The following is a 21413-nucleotide window of genomic DNA, read 5'->3' as shown; positions in this document are numbered from 1 at the left end:
AGGAGTTAAAGGCAAGTGATTCAATACCACCTCCACAAAAACTAGCTGGTTTACCTAATGCAAATAATTTTAATCCTCTGAACCTCAAGGTTCTCATCTGTAAAATGAGGATAACAATGATACCTACTCCGTAGGGTCACTGTAAGGATTAAATGAAACAAAGCATGTAAAGTACTTAACATACGATGGCATACACTAAGTTACCCAGCCAAAGTCAGATGTCATTGGAGGCCCTTACCTGCTGGGGACCTGAGATTCGCAGATGGGAGTCTCTTATGGTGATGCATAAGAATATTTTACTTTCCATCTTTTATTAAAAGGGAATGTAGATTTTAAAGATTGAGAGACACTGATAGAATTTAAACTCCTGATTTTCTGGTGGTCCCTAAATTCTCGAACTTTCTAGCCATTTTTTGAACTTTCCTCCTATCACTAATAGTTTTTAATTTCACTGAATACACATTGTAATTAGCCTACATTCTAGAATAACACAGAAAGTTATCTTGGAATTCTTCTTTTTTGTCCAATTTTCAGCCCTTACAAGTTTCAAGACATAACGTTACTACTTGAATATTCCTCATTTCCATCGCCTTTGTGTCATTCCAGGTCAGCCAAAAGAATTACTTTCCATAATGAAATCTATGTGCCTCCTTTATCTTGCTCAAGAACAAGGTATATACACAGTAAGAAGGGTGTGGAACAGCCAAGATAAAAAACTTTCTCCAGCATCCTTACATTTGAGCCTGCATCAGTGAGCACAATAATTAAAACTTCCTAATGGCTTTTGTTTTTATCATATTTCAATTATGCAAATCTAAAAAAAAAATTTCCAATGGGCTCAAAAGTTCTCTCTGTAAAAGGTGACATTTTGAGGTATAAAATGGGCCTGATTTGTTTCTATAGTGGAAGTATGAATGACAAAGTCTATATAATTTTGTTTTTCTCTGTTTTAAGTTATGTAATGATGTAAAACTATTTCCAATCATGAGTCTTTTATGTCACATTTAGGAATTACTTGCCAGAATAGGAAACTCCTATCAATATGAAAAGCACCCATGTCAAAAGTGAAGTTAGGGCTTCCCTGGTGGTGCAGTGGTTAAGAATCTGCCTGCCAATGCAGGGGACACGGGTTCGAACCCTGGTCTGGGAAGATCCCACATGCCGCAGAGCAACTGGGCCCGTGAGCCACAACTACTGAGCCGCGCGTCTGGAGCCTGTGCTCCGCAACAAGAGAGGCCACGATAGTGAGAGGCCCGTGCACTGCGATGAAGAGTGGCCCCCGCTTGCCACAACTAGAGAAAGCCCTCGCCAGAAACGAAGACCCAACACAGCCATAAATAAATAAAATTTTAAAAAAAAAGTGAAGTTAATGGTATTTGGAAATGTAGCTTAGAATGAGACCACAAAATTATCTATTTTTATATAAAATATATGCTTACAAGCATATATTTTAAAAAGCATACTTTATAAGTACCATCATCATTAAATTAATATATATGCCTTAAAAGGAGGGGAAACACATCTGCCTTCACTTTCTGGTTGACCTTTGAAAAACAATTTATTTCTCAAAGATTACATTTAAGATCAAGTATAAAATCATTATCTTGTTTTAATTCATCTTGAAGTGACTGTTGGAAATAATAGTAAAAGTCGAAAATCCAAATTGAACAAGTTAGTCATGATGCCGTTACATTTAGAAATCACTCAACTTGAATCCCTTAGTTCATTCATTTATTTAATCTGTCTCTTTCTATGTATCCTACGTAAAGATGAATATGATGGGATGCTTGTCCTTGAGAAGTTTATCACTTCATAAGAAGACAAATATGTAAACAAAACATTATAGTCCGAAGTACTAAGTATAATATAAATAAATACATGTATGAATAGGAGTGCAGAAGAGTAAGTGATTAGCAGACATAAAAGATTATCTTTCTTTTTTTCCTAAGGAAAGGAAAAGCCATATTAATATATTCATTGGATTCCAAATTAAACTGAGGAAATGAAAGGATTTTAATTTAACTCACATTCAACTGTAACTTTAAATTTTGATTATAATAGTTTAATTAATATGGAAATTTACAAAACATCTACCTAGGTAAGTGCAACTCAGTAATTCCTGCGTGTTCTTAATTGAGATTTCCCTCAGTTCTTACCTGACTTCATTTAGCCTTTGGTGTTCTTGCCACCACACTTGCTTATGTTGCTTTATTAGTGTCTGCTCTTTAGATATCTTTGAAGTCTGCACTGCTTTTCTGATCTAGATTTAAAGGAACAAAAGAGGAGCAATTTCCATGTCTTTTAAGTGTTTTTCACAATAAAAATGTTTAATCTGTAATTTCTAAGTTAAATACTTATTCTTTTTCAATCCTATTCGTGCATTTTCTAACATTAGCACCTTTCTAAAGAAAGGTGAAGTAATTCTATTTTCCATACAGACAATAAATAACACCTTAATTCATCTAGCCCCAGAAAATCTGCAGACTATTCCATATATTTTCTTGCCTTTTTACACATCTTCCCCGCCAGGCATCACAGGCATCATTATTCCCATGTTACAGTTGAGGACAGTGAAGTTCAGAGAGGTTAAAAGACTTGGTCAAGACCATCAAACTCATAAACATCAGAATCACATAGAACCTCAGCGTTCAGATTGGTTTTATGTGATCCTTCAGCACTGGATGGGAAAAGGTCATTGGATAAGTTATTAGGAGGCCTGGCTTTAGTCTCAGCTTCAGTATCTACTAGAAATGTGACCTTGAACTGTATATACAATTTTAATCTTTCAACTCCATGACTTTGTAAATAAAATTTTAAATTAAAACTTAAATTTTAAATTTCAGGCAAATCTTTATTTGAAGGTACCAAACAAGGAAACAGTGAAAAATCAGGTAGCACTGAAACCCAAATTTTCAACTAAATTTAAATTCTTCCCGAATTTTATGACTTTTAAAAAATGCTTTTGGGTTTGTGTTGATAAAATATGTCAGGCCTGGGTCTGTTTGCCTTAAGATCCATTCTTGGCCATCTTCCTCGTCTGCTCCACATCAGAGAGCAGCCTGCGTTTCTCAGACACCCCTAGCAACTGCCTTCCAGCTGGGTTCAGCCAAAGGGAGACATTGGTAGTGGGAGATTGGAGGGAGGGAGGGAGGAAGGGAGAAGCCAAAGCATTACTCACTTCTCCTGCCTTCTTTCTCCCAGAGGGGTCTCCACAAGCATCTGCATCTTCTCCATTGCTCCAACATTTCTTGACATTTCTACTATGGTTCTAACTATCTCTGGGTAACCTCAGCCTATGGGATGTACTACAACCTTGCTTTTTCTAAATGTCCCTCCAACCCAGGCAAAGCAATGACTCACTTCTGTTCTAATCCCTGTGTCGGTTCACAGTCCTCTGGCTTCTCAGCTCTATCACCTGTGTAACCGTTTCCTGCATTAAAGACCCCTCTATTCTAAATCCTTAAGTGGTTAGACTCTGACTGACATGTACATGCTGAACTTGTGTATTTCATATTAATACTTTTAAACATCTATAAAAGTGTTAATCTGAAATCAGAAACTTGATGAAATATGCATATTTTATATTTTCCCTGTTACTAGAATACTTAGTACCCTGAAAGGCTTAACAGATCAATACTGAAGATATAAAAACTTCAGAAGAGAAGTTCTAAAAGGACTCTATAATGCATGCTATTTCTAACTGTCATTCACTGATTACCGTAACCTTGAGTTTATCTTTCCACTGTTCTGGTTACTGATTCAAAATTAGGGGTATAAGAAAACAAAATAACCCAATCATTACTTAAAAAAACACAAAGTCAAAGTCAAATCTTTTCTTAAGAGTGCTGCAATTATGAAATTTAGGAGAAAAGTACATTTAAATCAGAACAGGAGGGACATCCCTGGTGGTGCAGTGGTTAAGAATCCACCTGCCATTGCAGGGGACACGGGTTCAATCCCTGGTCTGGGAAGATCCCACATGACGTGGAGCAACTAAGCCCCTGGGCCACAACTCCTGTGGCTTGCGCTCTAGAGCCTGCAAGCCACAACTACTGAGCCCGCATGACACAACTACTGAAGCCCGCGTGCCTAGAGTCCGTGCTCTGCAACAAGAGAAGCCACCACAGTGAGAAGCACGTGCACTGCAACGAAGAGTAGCCCAGGCTCGCCACAACTAGAGAAAGCCCGCACACAGCAAGGAACACCCAATGAACCCAAAAGTAAATAAATAAAATAAATTTATAAAATAAATAAATAAATAAGTCAGAACAGGACACTGCAGGAAAACATACAGCCATCTCTCTATTTCACAGAAAAAATAAAAGTACATATGTAGTGTTTCTAAAATCAGACACTCTGTGTTTGCTTAAGAATGCCTAAAACTCATTCCAACTATTTACCATCTATAGTCTCTGAAGTTTGTTGCAGCAGGCACAACTTTTAAAATTAGATTTCTTTGACATATTTGGTCCATATTGTACAAAAAAATTAAAACACATTTGTGAAAGATGTAGACACATTTTTATAATTTAAAAAAAAATCAATGCTGCTGCCTTTGGGCCCAGGGAAACACCAATTAAGCAGACTATAATGTGAAAATAAAGCTACAGTTTTTCACTAGACACTTACAATATTTTGCAGAACATTCTGATTTTTTTGTAAATTCACTCATTGACTCTACTTCTATCTTTGGCCAAAATTTTTTTTAAAAATAAAGTTTTTAAACAAACAAGAAGATTTAAAATTGTATCTTTTTCAATAGAGTACTTTCTAGGTGATTCCAATTCATTTTGCTGAGCAATAAGCCATTTGAAATCAATATTTTAGGTGGATGATGATTTATGCAGAATGCTGATGAATTAAAAATTACAAAAGTAATACATTAGAAAGTAGTTTATTGTGATGAGCCAAGATCATAAAACCCTAAATAGGTACCCTGAAATACCATGAAAGCCCTTTGGGCCAGATGATCCATCTTTAGATATAAACAACAGTAATTAGTGGACAATTTAAGTGTTGGTTACATGTACCTATGTCAAAATTCATTGAGATGTACACTTTAGATTTGTGTACTTCACTATATGTGAGTTATAACTCAATACAGAACTGAAGAAATAAAAGTTTTTAAAAAACTATACTAAGATGCAATTCCTCATCTATCAGGTTGGCAAAAACTCAAATATTTAACAAAACACTATGTGAGGCTATGGGAAAACATGTTCTCTCTCTTATGTTGCTAGTGGGAATACAAAATGATGCAACCCCCCGTAGAAGGGAATTTGGAGTATCATATGGATTTATCCTTTGACCTAGCAATCTTACCTATAGAATCTATCTGAAAACTGTATTGGCCAAAGTATAAAAAGATAGGTGAACAAAGCTATTCACTGCAGCACTATTTATAATAGAAAAAGACAAGCGCAGAGATTCTGTCAATAAGTGTTCTTACCAAAATAAATTGAACTTGAATCTGATCAAGTCTCCAGATATAACTACCAATTACCAGAAATACAAGAGATAGGAAAATATGTTTAATGACACCACCAGGATGTAATCAGCAAAATCCAGACTGTAAGAAACTATAAAGGATAAATACTACAATTTCTTCAAAAAATAAATTATAAGAATACAAGAGAATGGGGCTTCCCTGGTGGCACAGTGGTTAAGAATCCGCCTGCCAATACAGGGGACATGGGTTCGAGCCCTGGTCCGGGAAGATCCCACATGATGCGGAGCAACTAAGTCCCTGCACCACAACTAATGAGCCTGCGCTCTAGAGCCCGCGAACCACAACTACTGAAGCCCGCGCGCCTAAAGCCTGTGCTCTGCAACAAGAGAAGCCACTGCAATGAGAAGCCCATGCACCGCAACAAAGAGTAGCCCCCGCTCGCCACAACTAAAGAAAGTCCGCGCACAGCAACGAAGACCCAACGCAGCCAAAAATAAATAAAATAAAATAAAATAAATTTATATAAAAAAAAGGACACAAGAGGATGGAGGAGGAAACCTAAAAAAATAAAAATCAATTGTAATATATGGATATTATTTAGATACTAATTTGAATAAACTTTAAGAAAAAAATTTGGAGACAATCAGGGAAATTTAACACTGATTATTTGAAATTATTAAGAAATCATGAACATTTTAATAGTAATGGTATTGTAGGGTTTGGGGTTTTATAGCCCTAATCTTTTAGAGATGCATGCTGAAATATTTATGGTGAATATTATGATGTCTGAGATTTCAAAATAATCTGGTGCAGAGGGAAGCCATAGGTGGGAGTACAGAGGAAATAACGGCCAAGAGTTGTTCATAGTTGAAGCTTGATAATGTTATGTGTAGATTAATGATACCATTCACTCTAATTGTGCATATTCTTGCAATTTTCCATAATATAGTGTTTTAAAAAAAGAATTAGTAGATGGATTACTTGAGTTGGACAAGAAGAAATATTCATTCTTGCTAAGCAAAGAAATTCAAATAAAAATAATTGTAGGGCTTCCCTGGTGGCGCAGTGGTTGAGAATCTGCCTGCCAATGCAGGGGACACGGGTTCGAGCCCTGGTCTGGGAAGATCCCACATGCCGCAGAGCAACTGGGCCCGTGAGCCACAACTACTGAGCCTGAGCGTCTGGAGCCTCTGCTCCGCAACAAGAGAGGCCGCGATAGTGAGAGGCCTGCGCACCGCGATGAAGAGTGGCCCCCACTCGCCGCAACTGGAGAAAGCCCTCACACAGAAACGAAGACCCAACACAGCCAAAAATAAACATAATAAATAAATAATAAATAAAAATTAAAAAAAAATTGTAAAGATCCCTTTTGTACTTAAACTGGGAATGAACAGTTAACATATAATGTACCAAAAATTGGTCTCAATTTTCAGCCCACATCTACTATTTGGCTTCAGGTTCAGTCTCAGCCTTTGAAAGACTAGATTATTCAATGTGCACATCAGTGTCTTATCTGGCATCCCAGAATTTGTGCATGATCAATAACACAGCAATTATATAGGTCATTATCACATTTAATCAGTATAACAATACCAGCAAAACGAATCAGGCAAGACTTCCTAATTTATTGTTAATTAAAAATACTTACTGTTAATTTCTTTTCAAATATAGCTAAGCATTCTAGATGTAACTTGAAGCAAAAATCTTCTTACGTGCTTTTTAAAAAATTAATTAATTAATTAATTTTGGGCCTCGTTGTGTCTTCGTTGCTGCACGTGGGCTTTTTCTAGTTGCAGCAAGCGGAGGCTACTCTTCGTTGCAGTGCAGGCGTCTCATTGCGGTGGCTTCTCTAGTTGTGTAGCACGGGCTCTAGGCACGTGGGCTTCAGCAGTTGTGGCACGCGGGCTCAGTAGCTGTGGCGCACGAGCTTATTTGCTCTGTGGCATGTGGGATCTTCCCAGACCAGGGATCGAACCCGTCTCCCCTGCATTGGCAGGCAGGTTCTTAACCACTGCGCAACGAGGGAAGTCCTTCTTATGTGCTTTAAATGTTAACATTCTATCATTCAGCTTGAGTATGTTTACATTTATTATTGCCACAGTAAAGTGCCGTGGTAATTAATAAAGATTGTTAAAGCTGTTAATTTCATGTGCAAAAAAGAGCATATTTAATTGGTAAAAAAAATTGGGAATTGACTGATAATTAATACAAATACTAAGAGAGAATGTGTTAACTATGTAACATTAAGAATAAAATATTATTCTTCAGTCAACACATATTTCATAAAATGTTGAACAATAATATAAGAAAGGATAACAGAGACAATATTATCATAATTCCAGTTGGTGTAGGCTGTTTGATATATTAGCATTCATAACATTAAACAAAATAAATTTTAAGAATTGTATTTAATTTTCAGTTATCTAATTCCATTTAAGCCATGTGTCTTTCAAGAAAAAGCCCTATTTGGGAATTGTTCACATCTTACAAGAATAAATTAAAAGCCAAATGTCAAGTTGATATCTCTAAATTAAATGAGAAGGGAAGAGTCCAAAAATCATGAAAATGACATTCCCAATAAATCTTCCTTAAACTAGATATAATAAAAAATGAAGATTGTACAAAGGAAAGAAGACTGAAAATGATGAGGTATCCAGGACACATTTTGTTCTCACTGACCAAATTCAAAACAATGGATATTACAAAAATGCTTTAAAAGGACAATTATTTATTATTATGAATCTATGGAGACTAAAAATGGAAGCAAAAAGCTTGTCAAAATGATTGCTACAGACTGTGAACCATTTTCAGTAGTTGATGGCAAGAGATTTTTTGAGATTTGCCAAGCTATGAAGCCCAGGTACCAAGTTATTTCTAGAAAATATATAACTAAGAAGCTTCTTCATGAATGATATTCTGTGAACAAAAAGGTTATTGATGTTATTTAAAATGTCAGTTGAGAGTGATCATCCACTTAACCTCATAAATGTATAACACAGTGACCAGAGAAGCAATATAGTTAGCTGACAGTGCTAAGAAATTATTGTCCCTGAACTTAATGTCAAACTCAAAAAACCACATTAATAATTTAAAATTTTAAATATGTTTATTCTTTGATAGAAATCCTATCATCAAAGAGAAATTCACTTTGACCAAATATTGATTTTAACATTCAACGATTCCCCATTCATCCAAAATGTGCATCTGGATAGAAGAATAGCTGGATGGACAGACGGACAGACAGATGGATGAACAGATATATAGATAATATTTGGAATATATATATGAACATATATGTACAGTCAACCTTGAACAACACAGGTTTGAACTGCATGGGTCCACTTATACGTGCATTTTTTTCACTAAATACTACAGTATCACACAATCCGCAGCTGGTTAAATCTGAGGATGTAGAGCCATAGATATAGAGCAACCTTGGATTCAGAGGGCTGACTAGGAGGGCTAACTATAAATTATACACAGATTTTCTTCCAGTAGACGGTCAGCCCCCCTAACCCTCACATTGCTCAAGAGTCAACTGTACACATTCCAATACTGAAAAGGGTGTAGACAAAATGTTTGTAGTGGCATCTTTACTACAACAGTACTTTGGGAGAAAACTAAAAAACATTCATACTTTTTGGCCCAGACATCCCAATCACGGGAATTTATCCACATAAAGTGTCCATGCATGAAGATATTTATGGAAACATGATTTCCAATATCACAAACTTGGATACAACCTAAATATCCAAAAATTGGAATGTGATAAGGTATGCATCTTTTTCTATTTGGAGTACTCATCACTCCTGTTTTTGTTTGGCTAATTCTTATTGTCCTTGAGATTCCAATTCCAATGTCACTTCCTTAGAAAAGCCTTCCCACCCAATTAGGATCAAGTCCTGTTATTATACACCAGACAGCCTTTTTTATTGGAGTTTATACTTAATATAATTTTATTTCAGGGCTTATTTGATAAACACTGGCTTCTCTCCTCCCTCTCTCCTGCAAATAGTATACCCCATGAGGGTAGGTGTTATATGTTGTCCACCATTATATATTCAAGGTACATAATATGTATTTATTATATGTATCAATACATATGTGTATAGATGGTGTATATACAACGGATCAGCACAGAAGTCAGAAATATGAAAATAGTTTTATTAGGATGATAGTTATGTAAGTGATTTTGCCAAAAAATTTCTTTGAATAACATTAAATTATTTTAAAGCTATATCTGAAACAAACAAATAATGCCCTACTTTTTAAGTGGTCTCCTTAGTTTGAGGGGACATAGCTCATGAATATATGGTAATTTCCCCAGAATAGGGTATCAAATGTGCCTTGAAATCATGAGAGTTGCCTTTTTAAAAAAATATTAACAATAAAAAGCTATGTAAAACTAATATAACACAAAAATATTAAATACACATGAAAGCTTGTAAATTGCTTAATATGTTGCTTTGCTAAACCAGATTTTTTAATGCAACCAAGCAATGAAAATGCTGTTTATAATGTACTCTATTATTTGCATAAGAGGGAAACATACTGCCTGAATAATCCTAAACCCATCCATGGTCCTAAAATACTGTGCACAATCACTTGCACATAAACCTCTTTCAAATCTAGTCCAGGCTCACCTCTTCTTAGATCAGGGCAAAAAGGGAATTCGAGAAAAGAGAGGCACCTGGGGGCATACTTTGTATGGTGTTGCAGAAGGAGCTTTAAATTAGATGATAATCCATGGCTAGCACTTACTAGCAATTTTTATTTTTTTTAGATTATGTTAGAAATTGTTGAAAATTAATGAGATAGCTATCTTTCTAAAATTAAAGGTGAATTCAGGCCTCATGGGGTTGTTAAGAACATTAAATGAGTAATGCATGTAGACTACATAGCACAGTGTCTGAGAGCATTCAATAAATGTTGCTATTCACAGGGCTTCCCTGGTGGCGCAGTGGTTAAGAATCCGCCTGCCAGTGCGGGGGACACGGGTTTGTGCCCTGGTCCAAGAAGATCCCACATGCTGTGGAGCAACTAAGCCAGTGCACCACAACTACTGAGCCTACACTCTAGAGCCCACAAGTCACAACTACTGAGCCCGCAAGCCACAACTACTGAGCCTCTGTGCTGCAACTACTGAAGCCCGTGCGCCTAGAGCCTGTGCTCCACAACAAGAGAAGCCACCGCAATGAGAAGCCCACACACCGCAACGAAGAGTAGCCCCCGCTGGCCACAAATAAAGTGCACATGCAGCAACGAAGACCCAACACAGCCAAAAAAATAAATAAATAAATAAAATAAAGAAATAGGAAAAAAAAATGTTGCTATTCACTATTACCAATAGTTGGGAGATTCTAAAAACTATTTAGAATGTTATTTATTTTCACATTTCATTGTAACTACCATTTTACTTCCTAGCAATTCAATTTTCCAAAACTAGAAAACACACACACACACACACACACACACACACACACACACACACACACACACACACAACTTCTAACCTTTAGCTCCGTAGAGGCAGAAGCTAATTTTTTTGCTTCGGTTAATGCATGCAATTGTTGATAGTCTACTGGTTTATACTTGGTGCTTCTCATTTCACTTTTCATATGAAATACCAGATTATCTGTTTTTCATCAAAAACAGAAAATGACAAAGAAATAGTATTATGTTATTGGAAGTCAAAATAGAGTTATGGCAACATGTTGACTGCAGGTCTTATTTTTAAAGATTTTTAAGCAAATATGAGAAGTAATATATTGCAATATTTGTAGTATATTTGAACCTCAATTTCTGGAAATTTTACAAATATTGCCACTATATTCCTTGCATAAAATTACTTCTAAAAGGGCATAAAAGGAATACTTCCATTTAAGTTAGTATACTGAGAATTTTAGAAAATTATATTGTCAAGATACAAAGTGTGACCATTCTTTTCATTTAAAATGTGTTAGTCATCAACTGTGAATATTTAAGTATCACATTCTTATGAATCAAATTAAGTAAATAGAATTTTTAAAGTCATAGCTGCATTTTTAACTTAGAAAAATTGATTTCAATTAAATACAAAAAAAGGTTGAAACTGAAACCCCAAAAATTTAATAGGCCAGATAAGATTAAAATGATACAAAATGTTTGGGCAGGCATTCTCCATCCAAGCATATAAAGTGTCCTAGTTTAGTTTGATACTAACTATTTTGATAAAGTGAAACATAGGTAGAGGATACTCTAAGGCCAAGTAGCGTGAAGTATAAAAATTTGGGTAATTCAAGCATCATTGCCTCAATGATGTGAAAAATTCACCTGTGAGATGTAAGGCAATTAAGTATATCATGGATCACATGACTGCAAGAAGCTTCCAAACGATTTAAGGACAAGCACAGGAAAGAATGGTTGGCCTGACTATTGTAAGGGAACTGGAGAAATCTTCAATGTGACCAAAAAATGAACCTTCCATTATTAAACTTTTGAAAATCAACATTCCAATTTTATATCACCCAAAATCCACCATAAATCATAAAACAGGCTTAGAAGTAGAAAAAATACCTGAGGTATCATTTTTCTGAACTGTCATGAATGGTCGGTCTCTTTTATCCATGTTTTCCATATCTGTCAAGGAAACAAAAGAGAGCTAATAACATTTTACAATGTAATTTAAAAAACTGTTTTAAAGATATGTTCATTGTAGTGATTTTTGAAATAAGGTCCAGGACCGGATGCCATAACTCCATGTATTTTATTAAAATTTGTTTCTCTTTGCTCCTAGAAGCCTCCTTCCATTAGTTTTTTCTCCTTGTGCTTTTCTGATCTTGGTTTCTCCAACCAATCTCTTATCTCTTATTTACCCTCTCTTGGATTGTCCCAGTGACTGGTAAATATTTTGTGATTAAAAAATTGTGTATGTTTTATCTTGAGTTCTCGAGAGGAAAGAAATACCTAAATTAAAGAATAAAGCAGCTAGCCAAATTACTTACTACTCCTCTTCAGCAATACAGTACTTGTGGTGGACATGGGGATGTGCCATCCACTTCTAGAAAGCACTTGATGCTTACCTGTCACCAGCTTCAGGGTTGGACTCAGCTGCAGAGAACAGCCTCACCCAAAGGCACACCATTCCTGGGGTAGCCTATACCCAATGAGAGAGTGAGGCAAGGATGTAAAGACCCAGCAGTTTGGGCTTAATGCAGGTCACTCTGGTGGGCAATATTTGCTCCAGAGCTCCCTTCGGGGTTGACCCACACTTTGTTGGACCTGCATTGAAACTGACTTTTTCATTTGCCCAATCTTGCTTCTCCCTTCTTCCTTTCACAGGTATGGATCCCTGATAAATATCTAGCACCCCAAACTGCCTCAGCATCTCCTTCCTAAGAACCCAACCTGCAGCAGCACCAAACTGAACTGACATCTTTTTATGGCACCCCCAGGGCAAGATACTAGTCAAGTGGTTCTTTAAATAACAGTACACATTTTTCATACATTTTTGTTCCATATCTGCTAAGTTGAACTGATCGTGTCTAGTGGCCTTTGCAGTAACCTAAATCTTCTTAAATGGAAGAAAAAGTCGCACAAGTCCATGATTTTCAGAAACTCTGCCAAGTTACCAAGAATCATGGAGATTGCTCACCAGCTTTAGGAATATAGGGATAAACCTCAGTGTGTAATTTCTATAGGGTCTCTGTCAAGGAATTCTTGTTTTAACCCTTTGATAATATTGACAATCCTCATACCATCTGCTTTCTACTCATACCCATATCCTATGCATTAAGATTCTTTTTCATTCTGGAAGATTTTGCACATCTAATCTGTCCACCTGCACTGCCTCAAGCCCCCATCACCTCCGGCCTGGATGACAGAGGCATTCTACTTTGTACCCTTACAGTGCATTCTCCACACAGCAGCCCAAGTAACCTCTTAAAAACTCTAATCTGACCTTGTTGAATCCCTTCAGTGGTACCCATACCCTTTAAGATAGTATCCAAACTTCTTTAAATGGCCTATAAGGCCCTGGGTGATCTTGCCTTTGATCATCTCTCTACCCTCATCTCATTCACACATTCCAACCACACTGGTGTTTCTATTTCTCAAACATACCAAGTTCATTCTGCTTCAAGGCCTTCCCACTTGCAGTTCCCTCTGGCATTTAAGGTGAGGGCTTTGGTCATTTTGGCGACTTACTCAGTTTTCCTGGGTCTCGCCCATGTATACAAGCTATTAAACTTTTGTGTGATTTTCCCCTGTTAATCTGTCTCATGTCAATTTAATTCTTAGAACAACCAGAAGAACCTAGAACGGTAGAGGAAAATTCTTCTTCCCCATCACTATATGGTACAAACTTAACTATGACCTTGAAGAAATAAAATTTCTGAGGGCAAGACAAAAAAAATTTAAACAAAATTTTCATCTGCCTGCTTGGGCCTCTTCCCTCCCCTTTAGAGTGTATTGTGCGTCTGCATTAACCAGACCTCCTCAGGAGATCACCTTTCTCCTTAATCTTTTAATGGGTTATGATGACCCACTATTAGCTTTGTAAGCACAGATCTGGATTGTGTAATCTGTCATTTGACTTATAACTCTTTGTCTCAGAAACTTATATAACTGTGCTTTGACCTCTAACCAGTGGAACAGCTCTCAGAGCTTTCTGAAAGAGTGTCTCCAGGTAATAATCTTCAGGATGGCTCAAATAAAGTTGTCTATTTATTTCTAGATTGACGAATTTTTTAAACATATTTATTGGAGTATAATTGCTTTACAATGGTGCGTTAGTTTCGGCTTTATAACAAAGTGAATCAGCTCTACATATACATATATCCCCATATCTCCTCCCTCTTGCGTCTCCTTCCCACCTTCCCTATCTCACCCCTCTAGGTGGTCACAAAGCACCGAGCTGATCTCCCTGTGCTATGCGGCTGCTTCCCACTAGCTATCGATTTTATATTTCATAGTGTATATACGTCCAAACCACTCTCTCACTTCGTCCCAGTTTACCCTTCCACCTCCCCGAGTCGCCAAGTCCATTCTCTACGTTTGCGTCTTTACTCCTGTCCTGCCCCTAGGTTCCTCAAAACCATTTTTTTTTTATTCCATATATATGTGTTAGTATATGGTATTTGGTTTTCTCTTTCTGACTTACTTCACTCTGTATGACAGACTCTAGGTCCATCCACTTCACTACAAATAACTCAATTTCGTTTCCTTTTATGGCTGAGTAATATTTAATTGTATATATGTGCCACATCTTCTTTATCCATTCATCTGTCAATGGACACTTAGGTTGCTTCCATGTCCTGGCTATTGTAAATAGAGCTGCAATGAACATTGTGGTACATGACTCTTTTTGAAGTATACTTTTCTCAGGGTATATGCCCAGTAGTGGGATTGCTGGGTCATATGTTAGTTCTATTTTTATTTTCTTAAGGAACCTCCATACTGTTCTCCATAGTGGCTGTATCAATTTACACTCCCACCAACAGTGCAAGAGGGTTCCCTTTTCTCCACACCCTCTCCGGCATTTATTGTTTGTAGATTTTCTGATGATGGCCATTCTCAATGGTGTGAGGTGATACCTCATTGTACTTTTGATTTGCATTTCTCTAATGATTAGTGATGTTGAGCATCCTTTCATGTGTTTGTTGGCAATCTGTATATCTTCTTTGGAGAAATGTCTATTTAGATCTTCTGCTCATTTTTGGATTGCATTGTTTGTTTTTTTGATATTGAGCTGCATGACCTGCTTGTATATTTTGGAGATTAATCCTTGGTCAGTTGCTTCATTTGCAAATATATTCTCCCATTCTGAGGGCTGTCTTTTCCTCTTGTTTATGGTTTCCTTCACTGTGCAAAACCTTCTAAGTTTCATTAGGTCACATTTGTTTATTTTTGCTTTTATTTCCATTTCTCTAGGAGGTGGATCAAAAAGGATCTTGCTGTGATTTATGTCATAGAGTGTTCTGCCTATGTTTTCCTCTAAGAGTTTTATAGTGTCTGGCCTTACATTTAGGTCATTAATCCATTTTGAGTTTATTTTTGTGTATGGTGTAAGGGAGTGTTCTAATTTCATTCTTTTACATGTAGCTGTCCAGTTTTCCCAGCACCACTTATTGAAGAGGCTGTCTTTTCTCCATTGTATATTCTTGCCTCCTTTATCAAAATTAAGGTGACCATATGTGAGTGGGTTTATCTCTGGGCTTCCTATCCTATTCCACTGATCCATATTTCTGTTTTTGTGCCAGCACCATACTGTCTTGATTACTGTAGCTTTGTAGTATAGTCTGAAGTCCAGGAGTCTGATTCCTCCAGCTCCATTTTTGTTTCTCAAGATTGCTTTGGCTATTCGGGGTCTTTTGCGTTTCCATACAAATTGTAAAGTTTTTTGTTCTAGTTCTATGAAAAATGCCATTGGTAGTTTGATAGGGATTGCACTGAATCTGTAGATTGCTTTGGGTAGTATAGTTATTTTCACAGTGTTCATTCTTCCAAACCAAGAGCATGGTACATCTCTCCATCTGTTTGAATCATCTTTAATTTCTTTCATCAGTGTCTTATAGTTTTCTGCATACAGGTCTTTTGTCTCCTTAGGTAGGTTTAGTCCTAGGTATTTTATTCTTTTTGTTGCAGTGGTAAATGGGAGTGTTTCCTTAATTTCTCTTTCAGATTTTTCATCATTAGTGTATAGGAATGCAAGAGATTTCTATGCATTAATTTTGGATCCTGCAACTTTACCAAATTCATTGATTAGCTCTAGTAATTTTCTGGTAGCATCTTTAGGATTCTCTATGTATAGTATCATGTCATCTGCAAACAATGACAGCTTTACTTCTTCTTTTCCAATTTGGATTCCTTTTATTTCTTTTTCTTCTCTGATTGCTGTGACTAAAGCTCCCAAAACTATGTTGAATAATAGTGGTGAGAGTGGACAACCTTGTCTTGTTCCTGATCTTAGAGTAAATGCTTTCAGTTGTTCACCATTGAGAACAGTGTTGGCTGTGGGTTTGTCATATATGGCCTTTATTATGTTGAGGTAAGTTCCCTCTATGCCTACTTTCTGCAGGGTTTTTATCATAAATGGGTGTTGAATTTTGTCAAAAGCTTTTTCTGCAACTATTGAGATTATCGTATGGTTTTTATCCTTCAATTTGTTAATATGGTGTATCACATTGACTGACTTGAGTATATTGAAGAATCCTTGCATTCCTGGGATACACACCACTTGATCATGGTGTGTGATCCTTTTAATGTGCTGTTGGACTGTTTGTTAGCATTTTGTTGAGGACTTTTGCATCTATGTTCATCAGTGATATTGGCCTGTAGTTTTCTTTCTTTGTGACATCTTTGTCTGGTTTTGGTATCAGGGTGATGGTGGCCTCGTAGAATGAGTTGGGGAGTGTTCCTCCCTCTGCTATATTTTGGAAGAGTTTGAGAAGGATAAGTGTTAGCTCTTCTCTAAATGTTTGATAGAATTCTCCTGTGAAGCCATCTGGTCCTGGGCTTTGTTTGTTGGAAGATTTTTAATCACAGTCTAAGTTTCAGTGCTTGTGATTGGTTTGTTTATATTTTCTATTTCTTCCTGGTTCAGTCTCAGAAGGTTGTGCTTTTCTAAGAATTTGTCCATTTCTTCCAGGTTGTCCATTTCATTCTCATATAGTTGCTTGTAGTAATCGCTCATGATCCTTTGTATTTCTGCAGTGTCAGTTGTTACTTCTCCTTTTTCATTTCTAATTCTATTGATTTGAGTCTTCTCCCTTTTTTTTTTGATGAGTCTGGCTAATGGTTTATCAATTTTCTTTATCTTCTCAAAGAAGAAGCTTTTAGTTTTATTGATCTTTGCTATTGTGTCCTTCATTTCTTTTTCATTTATTTCTGATCTGATCTTTATGATTTATTTCATTCTGCTAACTTTGGGGTTTGTTTGTTTTTTTTGGTTCTTCTTTCCCTAATTGCTTTAGCTGTAAGGTTAGGTTCTTTATTTGAGATGTTTCTTTTTTCTTGAGGTAGGACTGTATTGCTATAAACTTCCCTCTTAGAACTGCTTTTGCTGCATCCCATAGGTTTTGGGTCGTCGTGTTTTCATTGTCATTTGTTTCTAGGTATTTTTTGATTTCTTCAGTGATCATTTCGTTATTAAGTAGTGTATTGTTTAGCCTCCATGTGTGTGTATTTTTTACAGATCTTTTCCTGTAATTGATATCTAGTCTCATAGCATTGTGGTCGGAAAAGATACTTGATATGATTTCAATTTTCTTAAATTTACAAAGGCTTGATTTGTGACCCACGATATGACCTATACTGGAGAATATTCCATGAGCACTTGAGAAGAAAGTGTACTCTGCTGTTTTCCAATGGAATGTCCTATAAATATCAATTAAGTCCATCTTGTTTAATGTATCATTTAAAGCTTGTGTTTCCTTATTTATTTTCATTTTGGATGATCTGTCCATTGGTGAAAGTGGGGTGTTAAAGTCCCCTACTATGATTGTGTTACTGTTGATTTCCCCTTTTATGGCTGTTAGCATTTGCCTTATATATTGAGGTGCTCCTATGTTGGGTACATAAATATTTACAATTGTTATATCTTCTTCTTGGATTGATCCCTTGATCATTATGTAGTGTCCTTCTTTGTCTCTTGCAATAGTCTTTATTTTAAAGTCTATCTTGTCTGATATGAGAATTGCTACTCCAGCTTTCTTTTGATTTCCATTTACATGGAATATCTTTTTCCATCCCCTCACTTTCAGTCTGTATGTGTCCCTAGGTCTGAAGTGGGTTGCTTATAGACAGCATCTATACGGGTCTTGTTTTTGTATCCATTCAGTTGGTCTATGTCTTTTGTTTGGAGCATTTAATCCATTTACATTTAAGGTAATTATAGATATGTATGTTCCTATTACCATTTTCTTAATTGTTTTGGGTTTTTGTAGGTCTTTTCCTTCTCTTGTGTTTCCTGCCTAGAGAAGTTCCTTTAGCATTTGTTGTAGAGCTGGTTTGGTGGTGAATTCTCTTAGCTTTTGCTTGTCTGTAAAGGTTTTAATTTCTCCATCAAATCTGAATGAGATCCTTGCTGGGTAATCTTGGTTGTAGGTTTTTCCCTTTCATCACTTTAAATATGTCCTGCCACTCCCTTCTGGCTTGCAGAGTTTCTGCTGAAATATCAGCTGTTAATCTTACGGGAATTACCTTGTATGTTATTTGTTGTTTTTCCCTTGCTGCTTTTAATATTTTTCCTTTGTATTTAATTGTTGATAGTTTGATTAATATGTGTCTTGGCGTGTTTCTCCTTGGATTTATCCTGTATGGGACTCTCTGCGCTTCCTGGACTTGATGGACTATTTCCTTTCCCATATTAGGGAAGTTTTCAACTATAATCTCTTCAAATATTTTCTCAGTCCCTTTCTTTTTCTCTTCTTCTTCTGGGACCCCTATAATTCGAATGTTGGTGCATTTAATGTTGTCCCAGAGGTCTCCAAGACTGTCCTCAATTGTTTTCATTTTTTTTTCTTTATTCTGCTCTGCAGGAGTTATTTCCACTATTTTATTTTCCTGGTCACTTATCCGTTCTTCTGCCTCAGTTATTCTGCTACTGATTCCTTCTAGAGAATTTTTAATTTAATTTTGTTGTTCATCATTGTTTGTTTGCTCTTTAGTTCTTCTAGGTCCTTGTTAAACATTTCTTGTATTTTCTCCATTCTATTTCCAAGATTTTGGATTATTTTACTATCATTACTCTGAATTCTTTTTCAGGTAGACTGCTTATTTCCTCTTCATTTATTTGGTCTGGTGGGTTTTTACCTTGCTCTTTCATCTGCTGTGTGTTTCTCTGTCTTCTCATTTTGCTTAACTTACTGTGTTTAGGGTCTACTTTTAGCAGGCTGCAGGTTTGTAGTTCCCGTTGTTTTTGGTGTCTGCCCCCAGTGACTAAGGTTGGTTCAGTGGGTTGTGTATGCTTCCTGATGGAGGGGACTAGTGCCTGTGTTCTGGTGGATGAGGCTGGATCTTGTCTTTCTGGTGGGCAGGACCGTGTCTGATGGTGTGTTTTGGGGTGTCTGTGACCTTATTATCATTTTGGGTAGCCTCTCTGCTAATGGGTGGGGTTGTGTTCCTGTCTTGCTAGTTGTTTGGCATGGGATGTCCAGCACTAGAGCTTGCTGGTCATTGAGTGGAGCTGGGTCTTAGCGTTGAGATAGAGATCTTGGGAGGGCTTTCACTGTTTGATATTACGTGGAGCCAGGAGGTCTCTGGTGGACCAATGTCCTGAACTCGGCTCTCCCACCTCAGAGGCACAGGCCTGACACCCAGCCAGAGCACCAAGATACTGTCAGCCACATGGCTCAGAAGAAAAGGGAGAATAAAAGAAAGAAAGAAAGAAAAAACTTAAAAAGAAATAAAGTTATTAAAATAAAAAATAAGAAAATTATTTAAAATAAAATAAATTAAAAATAAAAAAAAAGAAAGAAGAGAGAAGCCAAAACAAAAAACAAATGCACCAATGATAACAAGGGCTAAAAACTATACTAAAAAACAAACAAACGAAAAAAAACGGACAGACAGAACGCTAGGATAAATGGCAAAAGCAAAGCTATACAGACAAAATCACCCAAGGAAGCATACACATACACACTCACAAAAAGAGAAAAAGGAAAAAAATATATACATTTATATATATAAAAAAAAGGGAAGAGAGCAACTAAATCAATAAAAAATCTACCAATGATAATAAACTCTAAACACTAGACTAAGATAAACATAAAAGCAGAAACCAGTCAGTCACATACAGCAAACCCCAAGTCTACAGTTGCTCCCAAAGTCCACCACCTCAATTTTGGGATGATTGGTTGTCTATTCAAGTATTCCACAGATGCAGGGTACATCAAGTTGATTGTGGAGATTTAATCCGCTGCTCCTGAGGCTGCTGGGAGAGATTTCCCTTTCTCTTCTTTTTTCACACAGCTCCTTGGGTTCAGCTTTGGATTGGCTCTGCCTCTGCGTGTAGGTCGCCTGAGGGTGTCTATTCCTGCCCAGGCAGGATGGGGTTAAAGTCACAGCTGATTAGTGGGCTTTGGCTCACTCAGGCCAGGGGGAGGGAGGGGTATGGAATGCGGGGCGATCCTGTGACGACAGAGGCCGGCATGACATTGCATCAGGCTGAGGTGCACCATGTGTTCTCCCGGGGAAGTTGTCCCTGGATCACGGGACCCTGGCAGTGGCAGGCTGCACAGGCTCCCAGGAGGGGAGGTGTGGATAGTGACCTGTGCTTGCACACAGGCTTCTTGGTCACTGCAGCAGCACCCTTAGTATCTCATGCCCGTCTCTGGTGTCCTCGCTGATAGCTGCGGCTCACGCCCGTCTCTGGAGTTCGTTTAGGTGGCGCTCTGAATCCCCTCTCCTCGCACACCTTGAAACAAAGAGGCAAGAAAAAGTCTCTTGCCTCTTAGGCAGTTCCAGACTTTTTCCCAGACTCCCTCCTGGCTAGCTGTGGCGCACTAGCCCCCTTCAGGCTGTGTTCACGCAGCCAACCCCAGTCCTCTCCCTGGGATCTGACCTCCGAAGCCCGAGCCTCAGCTCCCAGCCCCTACCCGTCCCGGGGGACGAGCAGACAAGCCTCTCAGGCTGGTGAGTGCTGGTTGGCACCAGTCGTCTGTGTGGGAATCTCTCTGCTTTGCCCTCTGCACCCTTGTTGCTGTGCTCTCCTCCGTGGCTCCGAAGCTTCCCCCCACCCCCCTTCCACCCCCCATCTCTGCCAGTGAAGGAGCTTCCTAGTGTGTGGAAACCTTTCCTCCTTCACAGCTCCATCCCAGAGATGCAGGTCCTGTCCCTATTCTTTTGTCTCTGTTTTTCCTTTCTTCTTTTGCCCTACCCAGGTACGTGGGGAGTTTCTTTCCTTTTGGGAGGTCTGAGGTCTTCTGCCAGCATTCAGTAGGTGTTCTGTAGGAGTTGTTCCACATGTAGATGTATTTCTGATGTA

At 37.6% G+C, this 21413-nt stretch overlaps 2 protein-coding genes across 3 annotated transcripts in view; one reads left to right on the top strand and one right to left on the bottom strand.

Annotated features, from left to right (window-relative positions):
- UPP2 (uridine phosphorylase 2) overlaps positions 1-21413 on the top strand; it is a 454968-nt gene that overhangs the window by 251543 nt on the left and 182012 nt on the right. The gene's annotated exons all lie outside the window — the stretch shown is intronic.
- CCDC148 (coiled-coil domain containing 148) overlaps positions 1-21413 on the bottom strand; it is a 262434-nt gene that overhangs the window by 169513 nt on the left and 71508 nt on the right. For both annotated transcript variants that reach the window (XM_082395298.1, XM_082395299.1), the window contains exons 2-4: positions 12005-12067; positions 10963-11084; positions 2157-2260 (exon numbers count right to left, since the gene is read on the bottom strand). In XM_082395298.1, the coding sequence (XP_082251424.1) occupies positions 2157-2260; positions 10963-11084; positions 12005-12067 (289 nt within the window). The remainder of the gene's footprint in view (positions 1-2156; positions 2261-10962; positions 11085-12004; positions 12068-21413) is intronic.

This window comes from Balaenoptera borealis, assembly GCF_965194805.1.
Source record: "Balaenoptera borealis genome assembly, chromosome: 6".
Taxonomy (NCBI): Eukaryota; Metazoa; Chordata; class Mammalia; order Artiodactyla; family Balaenopteridae; genus Balaenoptera; species Balaenoptera borealis.
This window is presented reverse-complemented; position numbering and strand designations above follow the sequence as displayed.